Source organism: Vicugna pacos, chromosome 10 (genome assembly GCF_048564905.1).
Source record: "Vicugna pacos chromosome 10, VicPac4, whole genome shotgun sequence".
Classification (NCBI taxonomy): domain Eukaryota; kingdom Metazoa; phylum Chordata; class Mammalia; order Artiodactyla; family Camelidae; genus Vicugna; species Vicugna pacos.
Genome location: NC_132996.1, coordinates 74,727,065 through 74,744,176, shown reverse-complemented (window position 1 = coordinate 74,744,176; position 17,112 = coordinate 74,727,065). Strand labels below are relative to the sequence as shown.

The 17,112-nt window shown below is 58.9% G+C and overlaps 1 protein-coding gene across 4 annotated transcripts in view; it reads left to right on the top strand.

Annotated features, from left to right (window-relative positions):
* Positions 1-17,112, top strand: part of AP2A2 (adaptor related protein complex 2 subunit alpha 2) — a 61,171-nt gene that overhangs the window by 30,415 nt on the left and 13,644 nt on the right. For 3 of the 4 annotated variants that reach the window (XR_012076880.1, XM_072970608.1, XM_072970610.1), the window contains exons 3-9: positions 3,195-3,337; positions 4,675-4,868; positions 7,176-7,305; positions 10,263-10,364; positions 13,511-13,619; positions 14,736-14,886; positions 15,873-16,041. Coding sequence is in view for 3 of the 4 variants with exons in the window: in XM_072970608.1 (XP_072826709.1) it covers positions 3,195-3,337; positions 4,675-4,868; positions 7,176-7,305; positions 10,263-10,364; positions 13,511-13,619; positions 14,736-14,886; positions 15,873-16,041 (998 nt within the window). In the remaining variant the exon portion in view is untranslated. The remainder of the gene's footprint in view (positions 1-3,194; positions 3,338-4,674; positions 4,869-7,175; positions 7,306-10,262; positions 10,365-13,510; positions 13,620-14,735; positions 14,887-15,872; positions 16,042-17,112) is intronic. The other variant, XM_072970609.1, reaches the window with a different exon arrangement.

The following is a 17,112-nucleotide window of genomic DNA, read 5'->3' as shown; positions in this document are numbered from 1 at the left end:
GGGCACCCCTGGGGGAACAGGCAGCTGGGGAGGGTGCCTATCCTTCCGGCCCGCCACCTGAGCTCGAGGGAGCGGGTTGTCCATGTGTCCAGATGCAGTGGCGACTCACCTGCCTTCCAGTCTTGTGTCTTATCTGTTTGACATTTTGTTGTAAAAATGCCGGATTTCAGTGATTCTAAGATGTTTTTCCACATTTTTCACATTATGAAATCGGCATGCGTCTCAAGAGCTAGAGAAATACAGCCCTCAGTGGCCTCTGCTGTGGGCTCATCTCGCAGGTACCGCTGGCCCACTGCTGGCCCCGCGGAGGGCTGGGCTGGGGGAGGCTGAGAGACCCCGGCCCGTGTCAAGCCCCTTTGTGGTTTGTGGCCGACTTTCCTGTCTGTCCTCTCCTGTGATCTTCACAGCAGCCAGAGGTATGGGTGTCGCTGTCATCACCCCCTTACAGCTCAGAAAACACTGGATTTAGTGGTTTGACATTGCTGGATCAGTACCCACTTCTAGCCCAGTGCCAAAGCTCACATCTGAGGCTGTCCCAGCCTGGTCCTTTCCGGAGAGGGGAACCACACGCGGCTCAGAGGATGTTCCTGTGAGGGACTACTGGGCTCTGACATGAAGGCTTGCAAGTCACAAGGCTTGGGGAGCACTGCCTGCAGGGTGGGGGAGTCACCTCCTGGGAGCAGGGGTAGCTCGGGGCTGCAGGGGGAACTGGGGCACTGGTGCGGCAGGAGCCCGGCCGGCCCCTGGGTCCTGTGGAGAGGGCAGGAGTCGGGGAGGTTTTGGCCAGGGTGGGGCCTAGAGACAGCGTTGGGGCCCAAACCCCTCCCATCTCCACATCACATCCAGAGCCTTCTGTGCCCCAGAGCTGCCGGAAGGCTTTTGGTGACTGGGCCTGGGGACCTTCTGTGTCCTGACGGCACGTCTTGAATTTGCTGCTGGGAGACTGTCATGGGGGCCTGAGGCGTGAAGAGCCGGCCCAGCGGTGCCCTTTGGAGGGTGCTTGGGGTGCCGGCTCCTCTTGCACGCCCAAGGGGTTTCTATTGTGTTCTGCTGGGCCTTGCTCCTGCGGGGCTGTGATAGGGGCCCGGAGGGGCCCCTGGGGTGAGTGCAGGTGGAGCGGTGAGCACTCGTGGGTGGAGACAGGTGGCTGGGCTGTGGGACTCGCTGTTCGCAGGACCTCTTCCTGAGTCTAGAGTGCGGGCCTGCTGCCGCCGAGAAGCCAGGTCTGGGCGGCTCGGGGCTGGAAAGTGGCTTGAGAAAGCCCTGGGGTCACCTGAGCCCTGAGCAGATGAGGTGTGCCCACAGTGAGCATCCCGGGCCCAGTCGGAGCCCCATGTGTCCTGTCCAGGCTGGCACCGGCCTCTCACTCAGGCTGGGGGCTGCTCTGGCTGCACAGTTCCCTGGGACCTTGTTAGGACGGATCGAAAGAAGGGAAAGGCTTCTCTGGGCTCACTCTTGAGCAGGTGAGGCGCTTCTGAGCCCAGGTGGGTCAGGCTTGGGTGGGCACCGGCCGAGGGGTGCTGTGTATCTGCCGCCTCTGCCGGCTTGGTCCCCTTTGAGAGCAGGCTGGACCGCGTGTCCTTGGGGACTGCTGCTTTTTCCTGCTTGCACTGACCTGTCCTCTTTGCAGGCATAAGTCCACCTGCCCCTCACTGAGGATGAGTCCCTCTGGGTGCTCGGCTCCAGGCGGGATTGCCTGTCACCTCCTCTCTGGGCTGGGCCCCAGGTCAGTCCTCAGAGGTACTTGGGGAGGCCCCCAGACTGCCCCATAGCGCCGGCTTTTGCCTCATGTCACAGCACCGCCAGGGCCGACACTCTTGGCTGCGCTTGCCTGAGCCATGGCCCTGAGTTTCATGTGCGCTCAGCCTTTAAACGTGTGCCTCTGTAAGTCCCCCAGCATTGGGGAGGGCCATGGAGGGACCCCGTGTCCACGTCCTGCAGGAGCAGAAGCCGGCTAGGGTGCATCATGGAGAGAGCCCCTGCTGTGTCCGCGGCCTGTTCCCCGGGTTCTCGCTGTAGCAGGGCCCGCCCACTGTCCAGGAGGTGGCAGAGCCAGGCTGCTTCCTGAAGGCCAGGAGGGTGGGAGATGGGGGATCGCTGCTGCTTGCTGTGGATTGCGTGCCCTGAGCCTGCAGATGCTCCCCCACGGTAGATGGGGTGGGTCCTGCCAGAATGCAGCCAGGAGTTGGTGGAGCCGGACTCCTGGGGTGCAGCGGGCGGATGAGCGAGTGGGGGTGGTGGGTGGAAACCTGGCCTGGTCTGAGTTTATACGGTTTGGTTAGTAAATCAAATGTCAGTGTGCTGCTGAAAAAATGGGAGGGTTTCTCAGAGTTCCCTGAGGTGAGGTGCGGCCCACCGTCACCACAGGAAGTCTGGAGGTCCTATTTCTAGACAGCCTCTTGAGATCGGCCAGTGCTTGTCCACGGAGCACGAGTGTCCTGGCCCGCACCAGCGAGGAGCATGGCTGTCACAGTCCTCCCGGTTCCCTGCATCCCACTTGGCCCACCTGTGTCCCACATGGGCCCTCAGTGGTGTGGCAGCCGTGTCGCTGGAAGACGCAACTCAGGAGATGGCAGGCTCTCTGGCTGTCACCTCTGCTGTTTACGAAGGAATGCTTTACACTTCTTGGGTGAAACAAGAATGTCTGTTATTTAAAACGGCAGCGCCTAGGGGTCTTTCTTAAAGTGACGTTCTACGTTCCGCAGCGACGTGCCGTGAGCGTGCCTTGCTGCGCCCTCTGTGGGGTCCTTAGTCATGCTGTGATCTGGACTAAGACAGAAGCCCCCCTGGTCTTTCTGTGTATGATTCTAGGGTGGGTGATTGGTCCTAGAAGTGGGTGAAACGTAAGGTGATTTAGAGTGCATGCCTCTGCCTCAATTAATAAATGTATTTAGAGGATTAAGTTGATGATTGAGACCAGGCTGGCCCTGGCGCTGCTGTGGCCGGTTGGAGTGAGGCCCTGGGGCCCGGCCGGACCGTGTCCGGGCCATCCCCCCAACCCCGGGGCTGTCCTGAGATGGCAGAACTCTTGCTTCCAGATAGGTGCCCCTGGCTTCTGTTTTTTAAGGGAAGCTGAATGTTTGCACTCTGACGTGCATGACCTGGTTTAGGAATGCCTTTCCTGTTGGACGCTGTGTCGGCAGGGCGCCTGGCCGGGGGTCTTCTTCCTGCTCTCCCTCCCCCCTCTCCCCCAGGTGACAAGGCTCTGGATGGCTACAGCAAGAAGAAGTACGTGTGCAAGTTGCTCTTCATCTTCCTCCTGGGCCACGACATCGACTTCGGGCACATGGAGGCTGTGAACCTGCTCAGCTCCAACAGATACACGGAGAAGCAGATCGTGAGTGTCCCGGCTGTGGGCGGGCTCCAGGCGGGGAGGGGCCCAGGGCCTCCCTTCCCTTGCTGAGCTGCCCGCTGCTCTCCAGGTAGCAGTCCTGCTGTGGCAGGGTCTCTTTTCCCGGGTGAGGGTCTCCTGTCAGGTGGCCATTTAATTTCTCGCTGTTTTTACACTGTCCGTGCAGTCTGGGAATTTCCTGTGCGTTTTGGCAGGTGTGGGTATGATGGACGCTTTGTGCAGCTGTTCCCCACGCAGTCTGAGAGGGAGGGAGGGAGGGAAGCGCTCCCCTCCTCTCCTCTCGGCGCCTCGCTGACGCGCTGTCCCGTCTGTTTACCTGGTGGCCCCTCGTGCAACTTTCCGTTTCTGAAATGGGCCCCACCTCCTGTGGTTGAAGAGCCAAGGGCAGGTGGGTGTCCTTGTCTCGCCCCAGCTCGCATCTTCACAGGAAGTGCTGGTACCTGGGCCCCTGGAGCCCTCACAGGCTTTGTCATTTTAGCCCTGCATCCTCCTGGCGTCACCTTATTTCTGTGTTTTCTCGAGGGTTTTCCTCTTATTTGTCCAAAAATTTAAGTTACAGAAAGTGAAAAAGATACTCTAGCTGCCCCAAGAATTTTGTTAAGTAACGCAACAGGAATTTATTGAGTGCCTGGGTGGACCCAGCAGTGTGCTGGGGGTCCCTGGGGACACAGTGATTGAAGCAGGTGCGGGCCCTGCTCTTTTCTGCTGGGGAGATGGATCAGACAGCCCCTGAACAGAGAACTAGAGCTGTGGGGCCGGTGCTCGGTGAAGGGGGCGTGCAGAAACCTGCGGACCCTGAGGGGTGGCTCCCAGGGAGGGCCCCAGCTGAGATGGGGGTCAAGGGGTTAACAGGGAAGGAGGGGAGCTCCTGGGGGCTTTCTCCAGAGACTCGGGCTGGGTGGGAGTTTAAGCTGTGTCCCTGCGTTGGGAGGGTGCGGAGGGGCTGGCATTTGGCCTGAGGGAAAGGGGCAGCTGGAGCCTGGAGATGCATTCGAGGTGGGGGGAGACAGCAGCTGGCTGGGCTTCTGGAAGTCGCCGCAGTGTCTCAGGAAGAGCTGAGGCAGTCCCGGTTCGGGACGGAGGTGAGTGGAGGCTGCCGTGGACCGTGAGTGGGGTGGGGACGCCGTCTCAGCACGCAGGGCTGTCTGCAGAGCTGCCGCGCGGTCTGAGGCTGAGAACGTGCTCCTGCGGCAGAGCTGGCTTCTCCCTCCGCGGAGCTCGCGGCGGCCCGCGCGAACGGGCCGTGCGTCGGCCCCCCGAAGGCGGAGCTCTGGGGCCGGGTGCTGACGGGCTCTCTGTTCTCTCATCCTGGCGGTGTGCAGGGCTACCTGTTCATCTCGGTGCTGGTGAACTCCAACTCGGAGCTGATCCGCCTCATCAACAACGCCGTGAAGAACGACCTGGCCAGCCGCAACCCCAGCTTCATGGGCCTGGCACTGCACTGCATCGCCAATGTGGGCAGCCGCGAGATGGCCGAGGCCTTTGCAGCTGACGTGCCCAGGATCCTCGTGGCCGGGTTGGTACCTGCCGAGCCCCGAGCACACGGTCCCTCTCACGGTCCCTCTCATGCCGAGTGTGTGGGATGAGCCCACCCTGCCTGGTGAGGTGCTGGGGTGTAGGCGCGGGGTGGAGCAGACATGGGTTGAGACCTGGTGCCTCCAGTCGGGCACTCCGTCCTGGCACCGCGGAGCATCCTGGCAGGCAGGGGCTCGCCCTGGGGCACGGCGCCTCTTCTGCCCTTTCCGAAGCGCTCCTGGAGGAGTGTCGCAGGGCCACAGAGGGCGCGTGGGGGGCCGGGCTGGGGGAGAGGCCACAGAGCAGCCTGATGGAGATGAGCGTCGTGGAGTGTGAGCTCAGGCAATGGCTGAGCACAGGAAGAGGGGGCCCTGCCACACACCGGGGTCAGAAGTTGCAGAGGACACCGCGGGGCTCTTGAGAGTCAGAGACTTGATACCTTCAGTGTGCACATGAGGGGCAGGTGGGAGGGGAGATTGGAAGTCATCAGGAGGAGGCTGGAGGGGATTTAGGCTGAGGGCCCCCCATGCCCCCACCCCCGCTGCCCTGCTCGCGCTGTGACCGTGGCCATGCGTTGCCGGTCCCCTCTCAGGAGCAAGCTCTCTGGGTTCTGACGTTTTGTCTCCTGTGGCTGTCGGTTTACCTCCAGCATTTTGAACACACCTGGTGCACAGGAAGTGCTCGGTAAACAAATGTCCATGGGGTGGGTGGAGTGGAGGAGAGACAGGTAACCTCTGAAAGCTTTCAGATGACTCGAGGGCACTTCTCTGAAATAAAGGGTAGGTGCACCTCTGGTTGCGTGGACATGGGGGTGCGCCCTGAGACGCAGCCTTGAGGGGCCAACACGGAGGGTGATGAGGACCCTGCCGCAGGGAGACAGGTGAGGGGTGTGTGCAGGCAGAAGGCCCAGGGCCTGTGTGGTCACACCGCGTGGGTGTCCTGTCAGCATCAGGGCCACAGGCAGCCAGCTGTGCGTCACCAGACAGCTCAGGACCCGCGAGCCCTCCTTGAAAAAGATTACCAAACTCCTGAACTCCAGCGACCAAATAGACGACTCCAGATAAAGTGCTTGGGAGGGAGATGCCTCGACCTGGCGTGAAGTCACCGCAGGAGCCGGGATGGCAGGGGAGCGGGCAGAGGGTTATCTTCTGGCCTGGACTGAGTGGGCCCTCGGGGGAGAAGCTGCTCTGGGGCTGGGCTCGGGTCCTTGGTAAGAGAGGATTGAAACAAAGGGGCAGTGGTTTGCCTGCCTCCCCGCGGGTGTTGGCTGTCCTCGTCCTTGTCCCCGCCCTTGTCCCCGCGAGTTCTCACCGAGGGTACCGTCCGAGTGGTATGGGGCGCCCGGCTGGTGGGCCCGCCACACAGTCGACTTCCAGCCCCAGCCACGTGGGGGCAGCAGCCCTGCTCCCCAGAGTGTTCGTGTCTGAGAGGCAGCTGTCACTAAAGTAATTTTTCTTTGGAATAGAATGGGGGCAGTTTGGGGGTGTCTCTGTCGGTTTGGACTCATTGAGGAATAAAAAAGCTAAAAGGGGGGATAAACGGTGAAAACAGCCCCGAACCTCCTCTCCTCTCTGGTCAGCGCTGCGGGGCTGCGTACGCCTCCCAGAAGTGTTCCCCGGCTGCCTGGCTGGGGGAGGTGGGGGACAGAAGTATGGGAATGCTCTCTGAACTCAGTCCTCAGCCCAAATCCAGAGCGAGAGCCCTCTGGACGCCCTTGCCCGGCCTCTCCCCGCCGACCCCGCCCCGCAGCAGTGGGCGCCGCCTCTGCTCCTGCGGCACAGGGCGGGGCCCCCGCACCTGCCAGAGGCTACAGGTGGCCGTGGAGAGGTCCTGGTGGCCACAGAGTTGTGGCCGTCGAAGCTCTGTGCACTTCCGGTCTTGCTCGTGTGTTGCTGAGCGAGCTGTGGGGAAGGTTCTGTGAGTCAGTTGGGGGAAGGGTAGGTGACTGCGGTCAGCCTGCCGGCTCGGCGTAGTCAGCAGCCAGAGATACCTGGACTGCTGCTTCGGGGAGGGGAGGGTTACCAGTGGCGGGACCCTTCCTGTGAACTGTGCTGGGGGTGGAGTCCGTGGCATGGCCCCGTGGGCAGACGGCCATCCGTCACCGCCCTGGTGTGGTCCACACGGAGTCCCAACGGGGTTGACCGCGTGCGGAGCTGAGAGGCCTGTTCTGCGCATCGTGTCGGGCCCCATGTGCCTCTGGTGCCGCTGACTCTGGGGTGCTCTCCATGCTGTTCTGGGCTGTTCTTGCTCGTTGGGGCCACACACGGTGCTGGCTGAGCCCTGCAGGGACCTGCTGCCTGTCTTTCAGAGACACCATGGACAGTGTGAAGCAGAGCGCCGCCCTGTGCCTGCTGCGCTTATACAGGACGTCTCCCGACCTCGTCCCCATGGGCGACTGGACGTCCCGCGTGGTGCACCTCCTCAACGACCAGCACCTGGTGAGTGAGCACCCCTGCAGGGCCTACACGGCACGGCCGCTGCGCCCAGGAGCACCTGCGCTTCCTGAGGATGGCGTGGCCCAGGCTTGGCCTCTGCTCACCCTGTCCCGCGGGGCACCTCCTGCTGGCCGAGTGCAGAGACGGGCAAGACAGAGACCTTCTGGAAACACCTGTCCAGGAAGGGCCTGCCCCCCAGGCATGCCTGCCTGCCTCATGTAGCATGATGGGCGTGTTCTGTGGTCCCCCCGAAGCTCAGGCGTGCAGTCGTCTTAATGCGCATGGCCCGTCCACCAGCCTGGCCCGAGTGTCCTCCCGGGTGGTAGATGAGGCCAGGGGATGAAGGGCAGTTCTGTGGCTGGTTGTCCGAGTCAGATCTTCGTCTACATGGACACGGGAGGCGGGGCAAGTAGAGGCTGATGTTGGACAGGGTAGCCTTGTCCTGCCCAAATCCTGTGCTGCTAATGAGAGAATCCAGAGCCAGCACGGAGTTTGCTGCTGAGCACATGAGCACGCGTACATTAGATGGGTGCTACATTTTTCCCCAGAAGAGAAGTCTGCCCTGAAAATTAAAGTAAAAGTAAGTGATCGACACACGTAGAGTCAGAGGAGAGGGCGGGTGGTGGTTGCATGCCTGCCCTCCGAGCCATTCCCCTAACCCCTGGAGCTCCCTGCTCCCTGGGAACGTTGGTGTCTGCACAGGGCAGAGTCAGAGTGAGTGGGGCGTCTGGGGGCCCTGTGGCAGGAGAAGGGGAGGCACCGGGCAGGAGGAGCTGGGCGTGCGCTCTCCCTGGGGGCCACGCTCGCCGGGCTGCGCTCGGTCTCTCGGGTGCAGCTCCTACCTGCGTAGTTGAGAGGTGAGCTGGAGGCCGAGGGGCTTTTCCCAGTTTTTTGAAGGAAAACGGAGGCTCTGGGAGATTGGGTAACTTTGCACAGGTCCAGGCTTGACCCTGGGGCTGTGATGAAGGGTCCGCGCTGAGGACGTGCCCCTGTACAGAACCCAGGGGTGGTGGGAACGGGGGGTGGGAGGTGGGGCTCAGGAGGGGCCCCTGGGTCCCCTTGGCACACGCTCCCTGCAGACGTCGTTAGTTCAAGTTTGTGGCAGGTGTTACCCTCACTCCCACCTTGTCGGGCGCCCTTCCTGCAGCCACGCGCAGGCAGATGCCGAGCCGCCAGCCAGTGGACGTCCACACTGAGCGCAGTGGGGGTGGCAGGGCAGCAGCGTCCCAGCCGGCCAGGAAGGCTCCCCTCCTTGGACACTGTATGAGTCTGCGCCCGGCTGTTCAGTTTGCTTCTGTTACCTTCACGTCCACGTTGTTGCCTGGTGCACCGATTGGTGCCTTTCTGGCTGTGGGCCGTGGGAGCCCAGCTTGTGTGGACAAGGTGGCAGGGCATCACGGCCAGCCGGGGGGAGGCCATGCTCACCAGGGGCTCTGCTGTTGTCCTTGGGCTTGTGTCGCCCCTCTCTGCTCTCTTGGCCACTGTCCTCATGTGTCCATGGCTTCTGTGTCATACATCTCCTGGCTTTAGAACTGAAGGCCCGAGATTTGGCTTCTTTGGTCTTGAAGTCAGGAATCCTCTGGAAGAGTCAGTTGCCCACCCAGAGCGAGCCCCCGCGTGCACTTCTGAGAGCAGTGGAGGAGGCTGGGGAATCGCGGGGAGGCGGTGGGGGCTGTGACGTGCGGATCCTTGTGTGGCCAGGGTTGTCACCCCGATGGAGCAGGAGTGAAGGAGGGAGAGGAGGCTGCCCAGGCTTGGGGTGCTGGGGGCTGTCGCTAGCTATGCCCATGGGTCAGAGCCACGGGTTCTACTCACACTTCGCTTCCTACAGAGACCCCCGCGGGCGGGTGGGCAGGCGGGGAGAGCGAGGAGCCGCGCTCAGTGCTGGCGAGCCCCGACCGACTTCTGTCGGGGTGTTGCCCGCTTCGCCCCGCAGACTTCCTGTGCCTGCCTGGTGGGCCAGGCCGTGCCCCAGACCCATGGGAGCTGCGGTGGGCCAGGCTGCCATGCGGGACTTGTAGTTGTCATGCTGCCTGTTAAAGCGCTCTGTCTGTGGGAGAAATCTTTTGGCACATGTTGCCCACTGGGAAGTGGACAGTAAGGCCAGTTAGACCGTTTCCTTCCCAGAGCTTTCGTGCTTGCACCAGAAAGCTGAGGGTTAGCACCGCGAGGCCCCCTGGTCAGGTCGCTGTGGAGCTGGACCCTCGCCTCCGCCTCTCGCTGGCTGTGGAAACTCAGGGGAGTCGGGGGTGGAGGTGGGACTGGGGGGAGGTTTGTTTGCATCTTCACTGTCAATGGATGTCATTTGTTTTGTCTTTTTTCATATCGGGGAGAGACTTCCTTTACTTAACCAGCGTTTCAGTTACTGGGAGTAAATACCAGTGTCCCGGGGTGACAGCAGGGCTCCCTGGGCCACGTGCCGGGTCCCGTGTGCTGAGGCTGGCGGCATGCCAGCCCCCGGGAAGGGATGGGTCTGCTCTGGGCCCGAGGTGCTTCTGAATCAGGCAGAGGCACGGCTTGGGCCACTTTTCAGAATGGGCTTTTCAGTTGCTGTTTTGCAACAATCTCACTTTTGGGTTGTAAAGATTCAAGTGAATCTGAACATAACGTGTCCCTCTGCGGCCCACACAGGGTGATTTAAACCAGGGGCAGCGCACGCAGAGGCAGGCGATGGAGCGGGTGGGGACGGGCCCGGCGCCGCTGCCCTCTGCTGGCCTTTACGGGGCTGGCTGGGGTCTGGGCTAAAGTTTTGCTGGATTTCCCAGCTTTCAGGGAGAAGCTGGCAAAAGAAAGCTCCCTGTGTGTGCTGTCCCGGTTTCTAAAAACATGGAGGGCGGATCGGAGTGGGCTGGAGGGGCCCTGGGTTGCCAGTTCGTTGCTCTTAGTTTGAAGTTTCATTTGGAAAATGAGTTTAAACTGAAAGGCTGGCTTCAGCGCGTGTCGCCGTGTGTTCCTTGCAGGGCGTGGTGACTGCTGCCACCAGTCTCATCACCACCTTAGCACAGAAGAACCCAGAAGAGTTTAAAACCTCTGTCTCTCTGGCCGTCTCCAGGTTAAGCAGAGTAAGTCTGTTCATGGGAAACGGAACTCGGGGTGGGGGGTGTTTGGTCTTAGTTATTTTATGTAATTAATATATTTACTATTTTGAGTGCAGGATATTTGGCCCAGTTTGTAAATTCAAGAGTGAAAATGTGTTGGTTAGTAACTGATCGGCCTTTCTTTTGACCTTTTTGTCAGTTAGAGATGTCCTGTGCATGCAGAACTGTGCACGCAGCTGGGCAGTCCAGCTCCCAGGCGCCTCCCACCCATCCTTGCTGCTGGGGCCACGTGGCCGCTTCCCCCTGCCCCTCGCCCGGGCACACACCCTGGTGCCGCCCTTGAGTGCTGGCTGGGCCCTCACCACCGTAGTTCCTTGGGATCGACTTGCTTTGTTCAGCATGGTGAAGTCGTCGGCTTTGCGGCTGGTGCTTGGTGTTTGATACTGTGTGGAATCAGTGTGTGCCCCACTGTGGGCCCCTGCTGTGAACGTCTGGGTGTCCCCCGGCAGGGGCGTTGCAGGGTCCCGGGGCCGCAGGCCCCCGAGGAGCCGGTGGCCGCGCTGGCTGGGGTGCCCAGCACCGCTCTCCGTGTTTTGGCCTGGTAGGCCTGGCCTCTGGGTGCTCAGACCTCTCTCCCTGCTCTCTGGGTCCGTGCTGTCCTGTGGCTGCAGAGGCAGGGCAGCGCTGTGTGTTTGTTGGCTTTTTGAATACTTCCTTTTGGGAAGTGCCTGTTAACTCTTTTACCCGTTTTTCTTTGGCATCGTCTCTTTTCTTGTTTTATAGAAGTTCTTTATGTGTTTTGGATCGGAGCACTTTGTCGGTTAGGGTGAGCCAAACAAGATGGCCAACATTACCCACGTTTGCTGTTCAGAAATGCCAGCGTGGATGGTTCGGCCTCCTCTGTGCCCTTCCACCCTGTAACTCGCCATCTCACTCCCTCGTGGTATCTCCGTGATCAGAAATTCCACATTTTAATGTAGTCAGACTTCCTGACCCTTCCCTCGATGGCCCGTGGTCCTCACGTTTACGAAGCCCCATCCTCAGGGCTCAGGGTTAGGCTGACTGTCCTCCTGGGACTGGCTTCTCTGTGGTGATGCTTTTCCTTGAACGAGACCCAGTTGTCCCTGTTCCTCTGCCAGGAAGCCCCTCCTCGCAGACTGGTCAGAACCAGTGGCTGCGCCTCATCCCTGGATTTCTCTGTTCATCTTCGCACCAGTGACGCGCTGTCTTAGTTACTGGAGCTTAAGGGTGAGCCTGCGTGTCTAGCGGAGCTGCTGCGCTTCCCTCCCCAAATGCTATTGGGGGCTGCCTTTAATCTGTAGGTCAGTTTGGGGAAAATTAAAATCTTCATAGGATTGAGATTTTGAATCTATGACCGTGGTATTACCCTTTACTTAGTCTTTAATTTCTCTCAAAAATGTTGTATAACGTTTTGAGTAAAAGCTTTTAATTTTTGTTAATTTGCCTTTATACGTTTTATTTTAAAAATGCTATTCTCAGCGATACCTTGAAAATGTTACTATAAAGCTCTGCGCGCTGGTTTGTTGCGGCTGGTTTTTGTGCGTTGCCCTTAAAGTTGGCAGCCTTCCAAGCCCGCGTCTCGATGGCAGTGATGTGCGTGCAGGTCGCTGTGGCCTCCCTGTGCCCCATCGCGCCGTCGGCCGACAGTGGCAGCTTTTCTGCTTTCTCAGTCCGTGTTGTTCATGTTTCTGCTTTGTTTCTGCAGTTTGGCCCTCCTGCAGTGCTGAGTCTGAGAGGTGATTGCTGTCTCGTTCCTGGTCTCAGAGGATGTGTCATGTTCGCGTTAGGTGCGGCGCCTGCTCTCTGTTCTCTTTATCTCATTGAGGAAATTTCCTTCCGTACCTTCGCCACCGTCATCACGAATCAACTGGTGCAGCCGTTGAATTCGGGGTTTTCTTTGTGGGATGATTTCTACTTACGGATTCTATTTGTTTAGCAAGTGATGGGACTTCATTTTTTCTCCTTCTTTCATCAGTTTTGCTGGGTTGCATTTTCTTGACGTTTGCTAGTGCATCTTGACGTTCAGGCACGCTGGCAGGCAGTCTCTGTGAGGGGCTTCAAGGCAAGGCCCCCTTCTCTGCCCGGCGTTGGGGGCCTGCCCTTCTCTCCTGTTCTTGGTCAGTCTCCTCGAGCGTGTGAGGATTTCTTTTGACTTTGCCGATCCTTTTTTTACCTTATTCCTTATGCTTTTATCTGTATTGTTTCTCTACTTTATTTTTTCTCTACTTTCTATAGGTTAATTTTGCTAATTTCCTCCTGAACCCTTGAGATGGATTCTTCAGTGCTTTTATTTTTACATTTGTTTCAAACGTGTGTATTTAAAACTATAAATTTCTAAGCGTGGCTTTAGCTGCATGAGACGTGTTTTAGAGGCAGCCTTTGTTGGCTGTCACACGCAGCGGTGTGGCCCGCCCACCCGTCGTCCCGCTGCTCCTGCGCGTCCCACCAGTGCTGTGAATAGCTTGGCGCACAGCTCGCTGCAGGAGGGGCCATGTCCCAAGTCAGGGCTGGTAACTTGCAGCTGAGGACGGGGGTCAAGATGAACCTTCCCGGAAGTGCACAGTTATGACCTCTTGTCACATCTGCGAGCTTTGTAGGGAGGAGCCTGACCTCCCTGATGCAGGATGGGGGAACGGGCCAGGTTGTGTGTTAGTGGATACGTGATGTCTTAGGGATGGTCATGTATTCGGAAGGTTGACGGAGTGTCTGTCCTGCCAAGACTGTGCTGGACAAGGAGGTGGAACTGTGAGTGAAGGATACATGTTCTCTGGCCTGGGTGGGCTCGTGGCAGGGGCCTGCGCTTGGGGCCTGGGGTTGAACAGTACCTCCTCCTTTCTGAGGGGACCAGATGTCTCCCTTCTGTGTTTAATTCACTTTCCGGCCCACAAAGGAAAGCTGGGGTTCCCAGTCCAGGCTCCCTAGGCCTCTGTACTGAGGGGGGCGGCTCTCATGGGTTGGGGGTCTGCCAGTTTGTGTCCCGCAAAGCAGGGAGGCCATCACACAGCAGCTGTACCCTTGCCCCTCTGAGACACAGACAAATGTGTCACATGTTCTTAGACGCTAGTGTGTGGCTTTCTGTTGGTCCCCATCGCGGGGGCCTCATGGCGACACCTGCCCCCGGCGTCTCATCGCCCTGTGCTGCTTTACAGATTGTGACGTCGGCGTCCACGGATCTTCAGGACTACACTTACTATTTCGTCCCGGCCCCCTGGCTGTCAGTCAAGCTCCTGCGGTTGCTGCAGTGCTACCCACCCCCAGGTAACAGCCGAGTTGCGGAGGTCTCCCCGGGAGGGGTACGCTCTGGTGTTTCAGGGCAAGGTTCAAGGTTTTTACTGGCACCGGTTCTTGTCCTGTGGATCGCTCTGTGATGATGCCATGCCCCTGGGCTCTCCCAGAGCGGCTGGTGGAGAACTCACAGTTCTGTTGCGATTTGGAATCACCTCTGCTTTTACATGCACATGGTGTCAGGTCTGTGCAGGTTTTTGAAAGTCTTTTAAAATAAGTCTTGAAACCTGTTAAAACCTTTATGTCCTAAGTTGTTCATAACCCGTGTAGCCTTAGTGTACACATCAAGGCTACTGTTTTGTTCACGTCTTGTTCTAAAATGTTAGGTTTGACCAGAATGGTGAGTGTCTACAGCTAGGATTTCTGGTTGAAGAATGCACGTGACAATTGCTGTTAGGTACTTCCAGCTTGCCCTCTACTGCGATTGCGTTGTTGTTGTAACCTTTACGTTTTAATCTCAGTTTGTTTTTGTACAGGATATTTCCCTGTTAAATTCAAGTAACTTCTTGTACTGAACCTCTTTTCTGCTGAAGCATGAGCTGTGCGCGCTCCTGTGCTCGCAGCCCCGCCCCCTCCCCAGCAGGTCGTGTCCCCCTCCCCCCGCCCCCACGCGGGCCGCCCTTCCTGAGCAGCCGGGGTTGGGTGGACACCTTAGATGCGTTGCATCCGTTGTTTCTGGAGTTCTGGTATTTTTATTGCTCTCTCACTCTTTTGGTCTTCTGTTTTCTTCTGGTTTGACCAGAAATGTAAAATTTCCTTATCTTTTTATTGCTTTTTACCCTGTTTTCTCCGTTTCTGTTGGTAATAGCAGGTAGAGGAAAAACCTTTTGCTCCCTCTTCCCTCAGACTTCCATATCGCCTGTTCTGTCCGTGTATCTGAGATTCTTTCTTGACTTGTATAAGCTGTATTTCAGAAAAGTTCTGTGTATGTTACTTTTGTTGAAATGTACGCGTAGCTATCAGTTCCTCTGATTTCAAGCAGTACAGGACTTGACTGGGGTCACTTAACTGCCGGCGTCGGCGGTGCAGTGCGGCCGGGAGGAGGGCAGGCTGAGGGGGACCTGGCCGACAGCTGTCTGTCTTGCCCAGAAGACCCTGCAGTGCGAGGCCGCCTTACCGAGTGCCTGGAGACCATTCTGAACAAGGCCCAGGAGCCGCCCAAGTCCAAGAAGGTGCAGCACTCCAACGCCAAGAACGCCGTGCTCTTCGAGGCTATCAGCCTCATCATCCACCATGACAGGTGGGTGGTCGTCGCCGAGCTCCTTCCGTGGCCCTTCCCCGGGCAGGTGTGAGGCCGAGGTCTCAGGACGCGTGGGCTTCCTTCCCTCCCACATGTACTCTGACCTTGGCTGCTCCACCTGTGTGCTCTGCCCGCTGTGGCCTCAACTCCCCCAGAGGGCCCTCCTGTTTCTCCTGCGCATCCCGCCCCGCTTCTCCTGGAGCCACCCAGGAAGGATGGTTGTGCGTGTCCTGCGGGCCTGGCGGTGCAGGACGCCCTCGGCATTGGCCCGAGGTCCTGGTGGGGAAGTGTGTCGGGGCGGTACAGGGAGGTGGGGGTGTCTTCCCCGCCCAGCTCTGGGCTCCCCTCCGCACTCCTGTCAAACAGTTTCCTGGGAGTTAGGCCCTGACAGCTGCTGGGAACTATTACCCGGATTTTGTGTTAGAGGCACCTTCTTGTCTTTACTGACTTGTGTTCAAAGAGCAGCTGCATCGCGAGGACGGAGGAAGAGCAGGGAGAGGTTTAGCCCACGTTTCATGGTGGCTGGTGCTTAAATACGTGGTCACCTCCTTTATGTCCACGTCCACACGTCTGTCCTCAAGTGTCTTCTCGTCAGGGCGTTGGTTCGGCCTCTGACCCAGCGGGCCCTCTGGCTGAGGTCCTGCTCCAGCCGCGACTTGACGAAGCTTCGTGTGGAGGCTCAGGGTCTGGGTGTGAGGAGACAGCTCTGCTGTCAGCCCTTTTGAGGCTGTGGGTTCCGTGGGGAAGCTCCAGTGGGCGCGAGGTGTCGACTGTCATGTGGAAGCGACCAGAGGGACCGTAAGACTGATGTTGGGGTCTGAGTGTTAGACCTCGCGCCCCCGAAGGCCCTGCGCTTGCCGCTCAGCAGCGTGGTGACCGTGAACTTGGCATGACACTGCCACTTGCCGCGTTGACTCGCTCGCAGCACTGTCTGTGTGGCGCCGGCCAGGAAGCCCCCGCCCACCCCACCTCTCCTGTGCGTGCAGTGAGCCGAACCTGCTCGTCCGCGCGTGTAACCAGCTAGGCCAGTTCCTGCAGCACCGGGAGACCAACCTACGCTACCTGGCCCTGGAGAGCATGTGCACGCTGGCCAGCTCCGAGTTCTCCCACGAGGCAGTCAAGACACACATCGAGACCGTCATCAATGCCCTGAAGGCAAGTGCACTGTTCTGGGGTCCTCCTCACCTCAGGGGCACCGCCGTAGTGGGTGCTGGCGCCCAGTCACCTTTGTCGCTCGTGGTGGGTGCAGCAGCTGGGCGGGAGCGACACGTGAGGTCTCGTGGTCACTTGAGGCTGCACAGCTCAGGCCCTGAGTGGGTCTGGCCTACTGCTCCAGGTCCCCCACTCTCCTGCCACGTCGGCCGCGCCGTGTCCAGGCACTTCCGCGTTCTCTGCCTGTGAGATGGCATCACAACACGGGGCGGCTGTGCTGCCTCACACGAGCAGAATCACAATAAAAATGTGAATCAGTAGAAACTGTTCTTTTTGGTTAGAAGGATGAAATGTTTTGTTCTTGTCTCCAAAAAGACTCACTCTTTGCAAAAGAATATTCATTTTTTTCAAGGAATTAAAATTCCAGAGTTGGAAGAGCCACGTTGAGGCCGTCTCTCTTAGGAGCCGTCGTTCCTCACGGTCAGACGCAGGCGTCCACTCTGTTCCTGCTTGTTGGGGAACTGAAGGCAGGCAGGGAGGCTGTGAAACCCGCTGCCCTGGTCCTGGGCTTAGAGATGAGAACAGGTCTGCCCTGTTCCTTGTGTCTGCGTGTATCGAACAGACGTTTTTTGCTGTGTGTTTTGGACAAGAGGCTGTATGAGGGTTTGGAATTTGGCTTTCTGGCATTTCCAGGTCCTTGTGGCCTGGTTTTGGCATCTGTTCCAGTCGCTGCCCGGGTCAGAAAGACTTGCCCCTTCTGTACAGGTGGCTTGGCCTTCAGCGGCGCCCCTGTGCTGTCCTCTGTGGGGAGCAGCTGTGGTCTTGTTTTGACCCAGAAGCTGATGAGCAGGCCTGGGGTGGGGCTGAGAGCCCGCACTGTGACAGGCTCCCAGGCGACGTGGAAGATGCCGGTCTGTGACCACGCAGTGGAGAGACCTCTGACCCACCCCAGGGTCAGCACGTGATCCTGGCCAGTCCAGAGCTGTCCAGGCCGAGTGCAGGAGTTGGGGGCAGTGAGTTGGCACGTGAGGGGCTCTGTGGGGCCCCCTGGATCCAGATGGTGAGTAGGAGGGC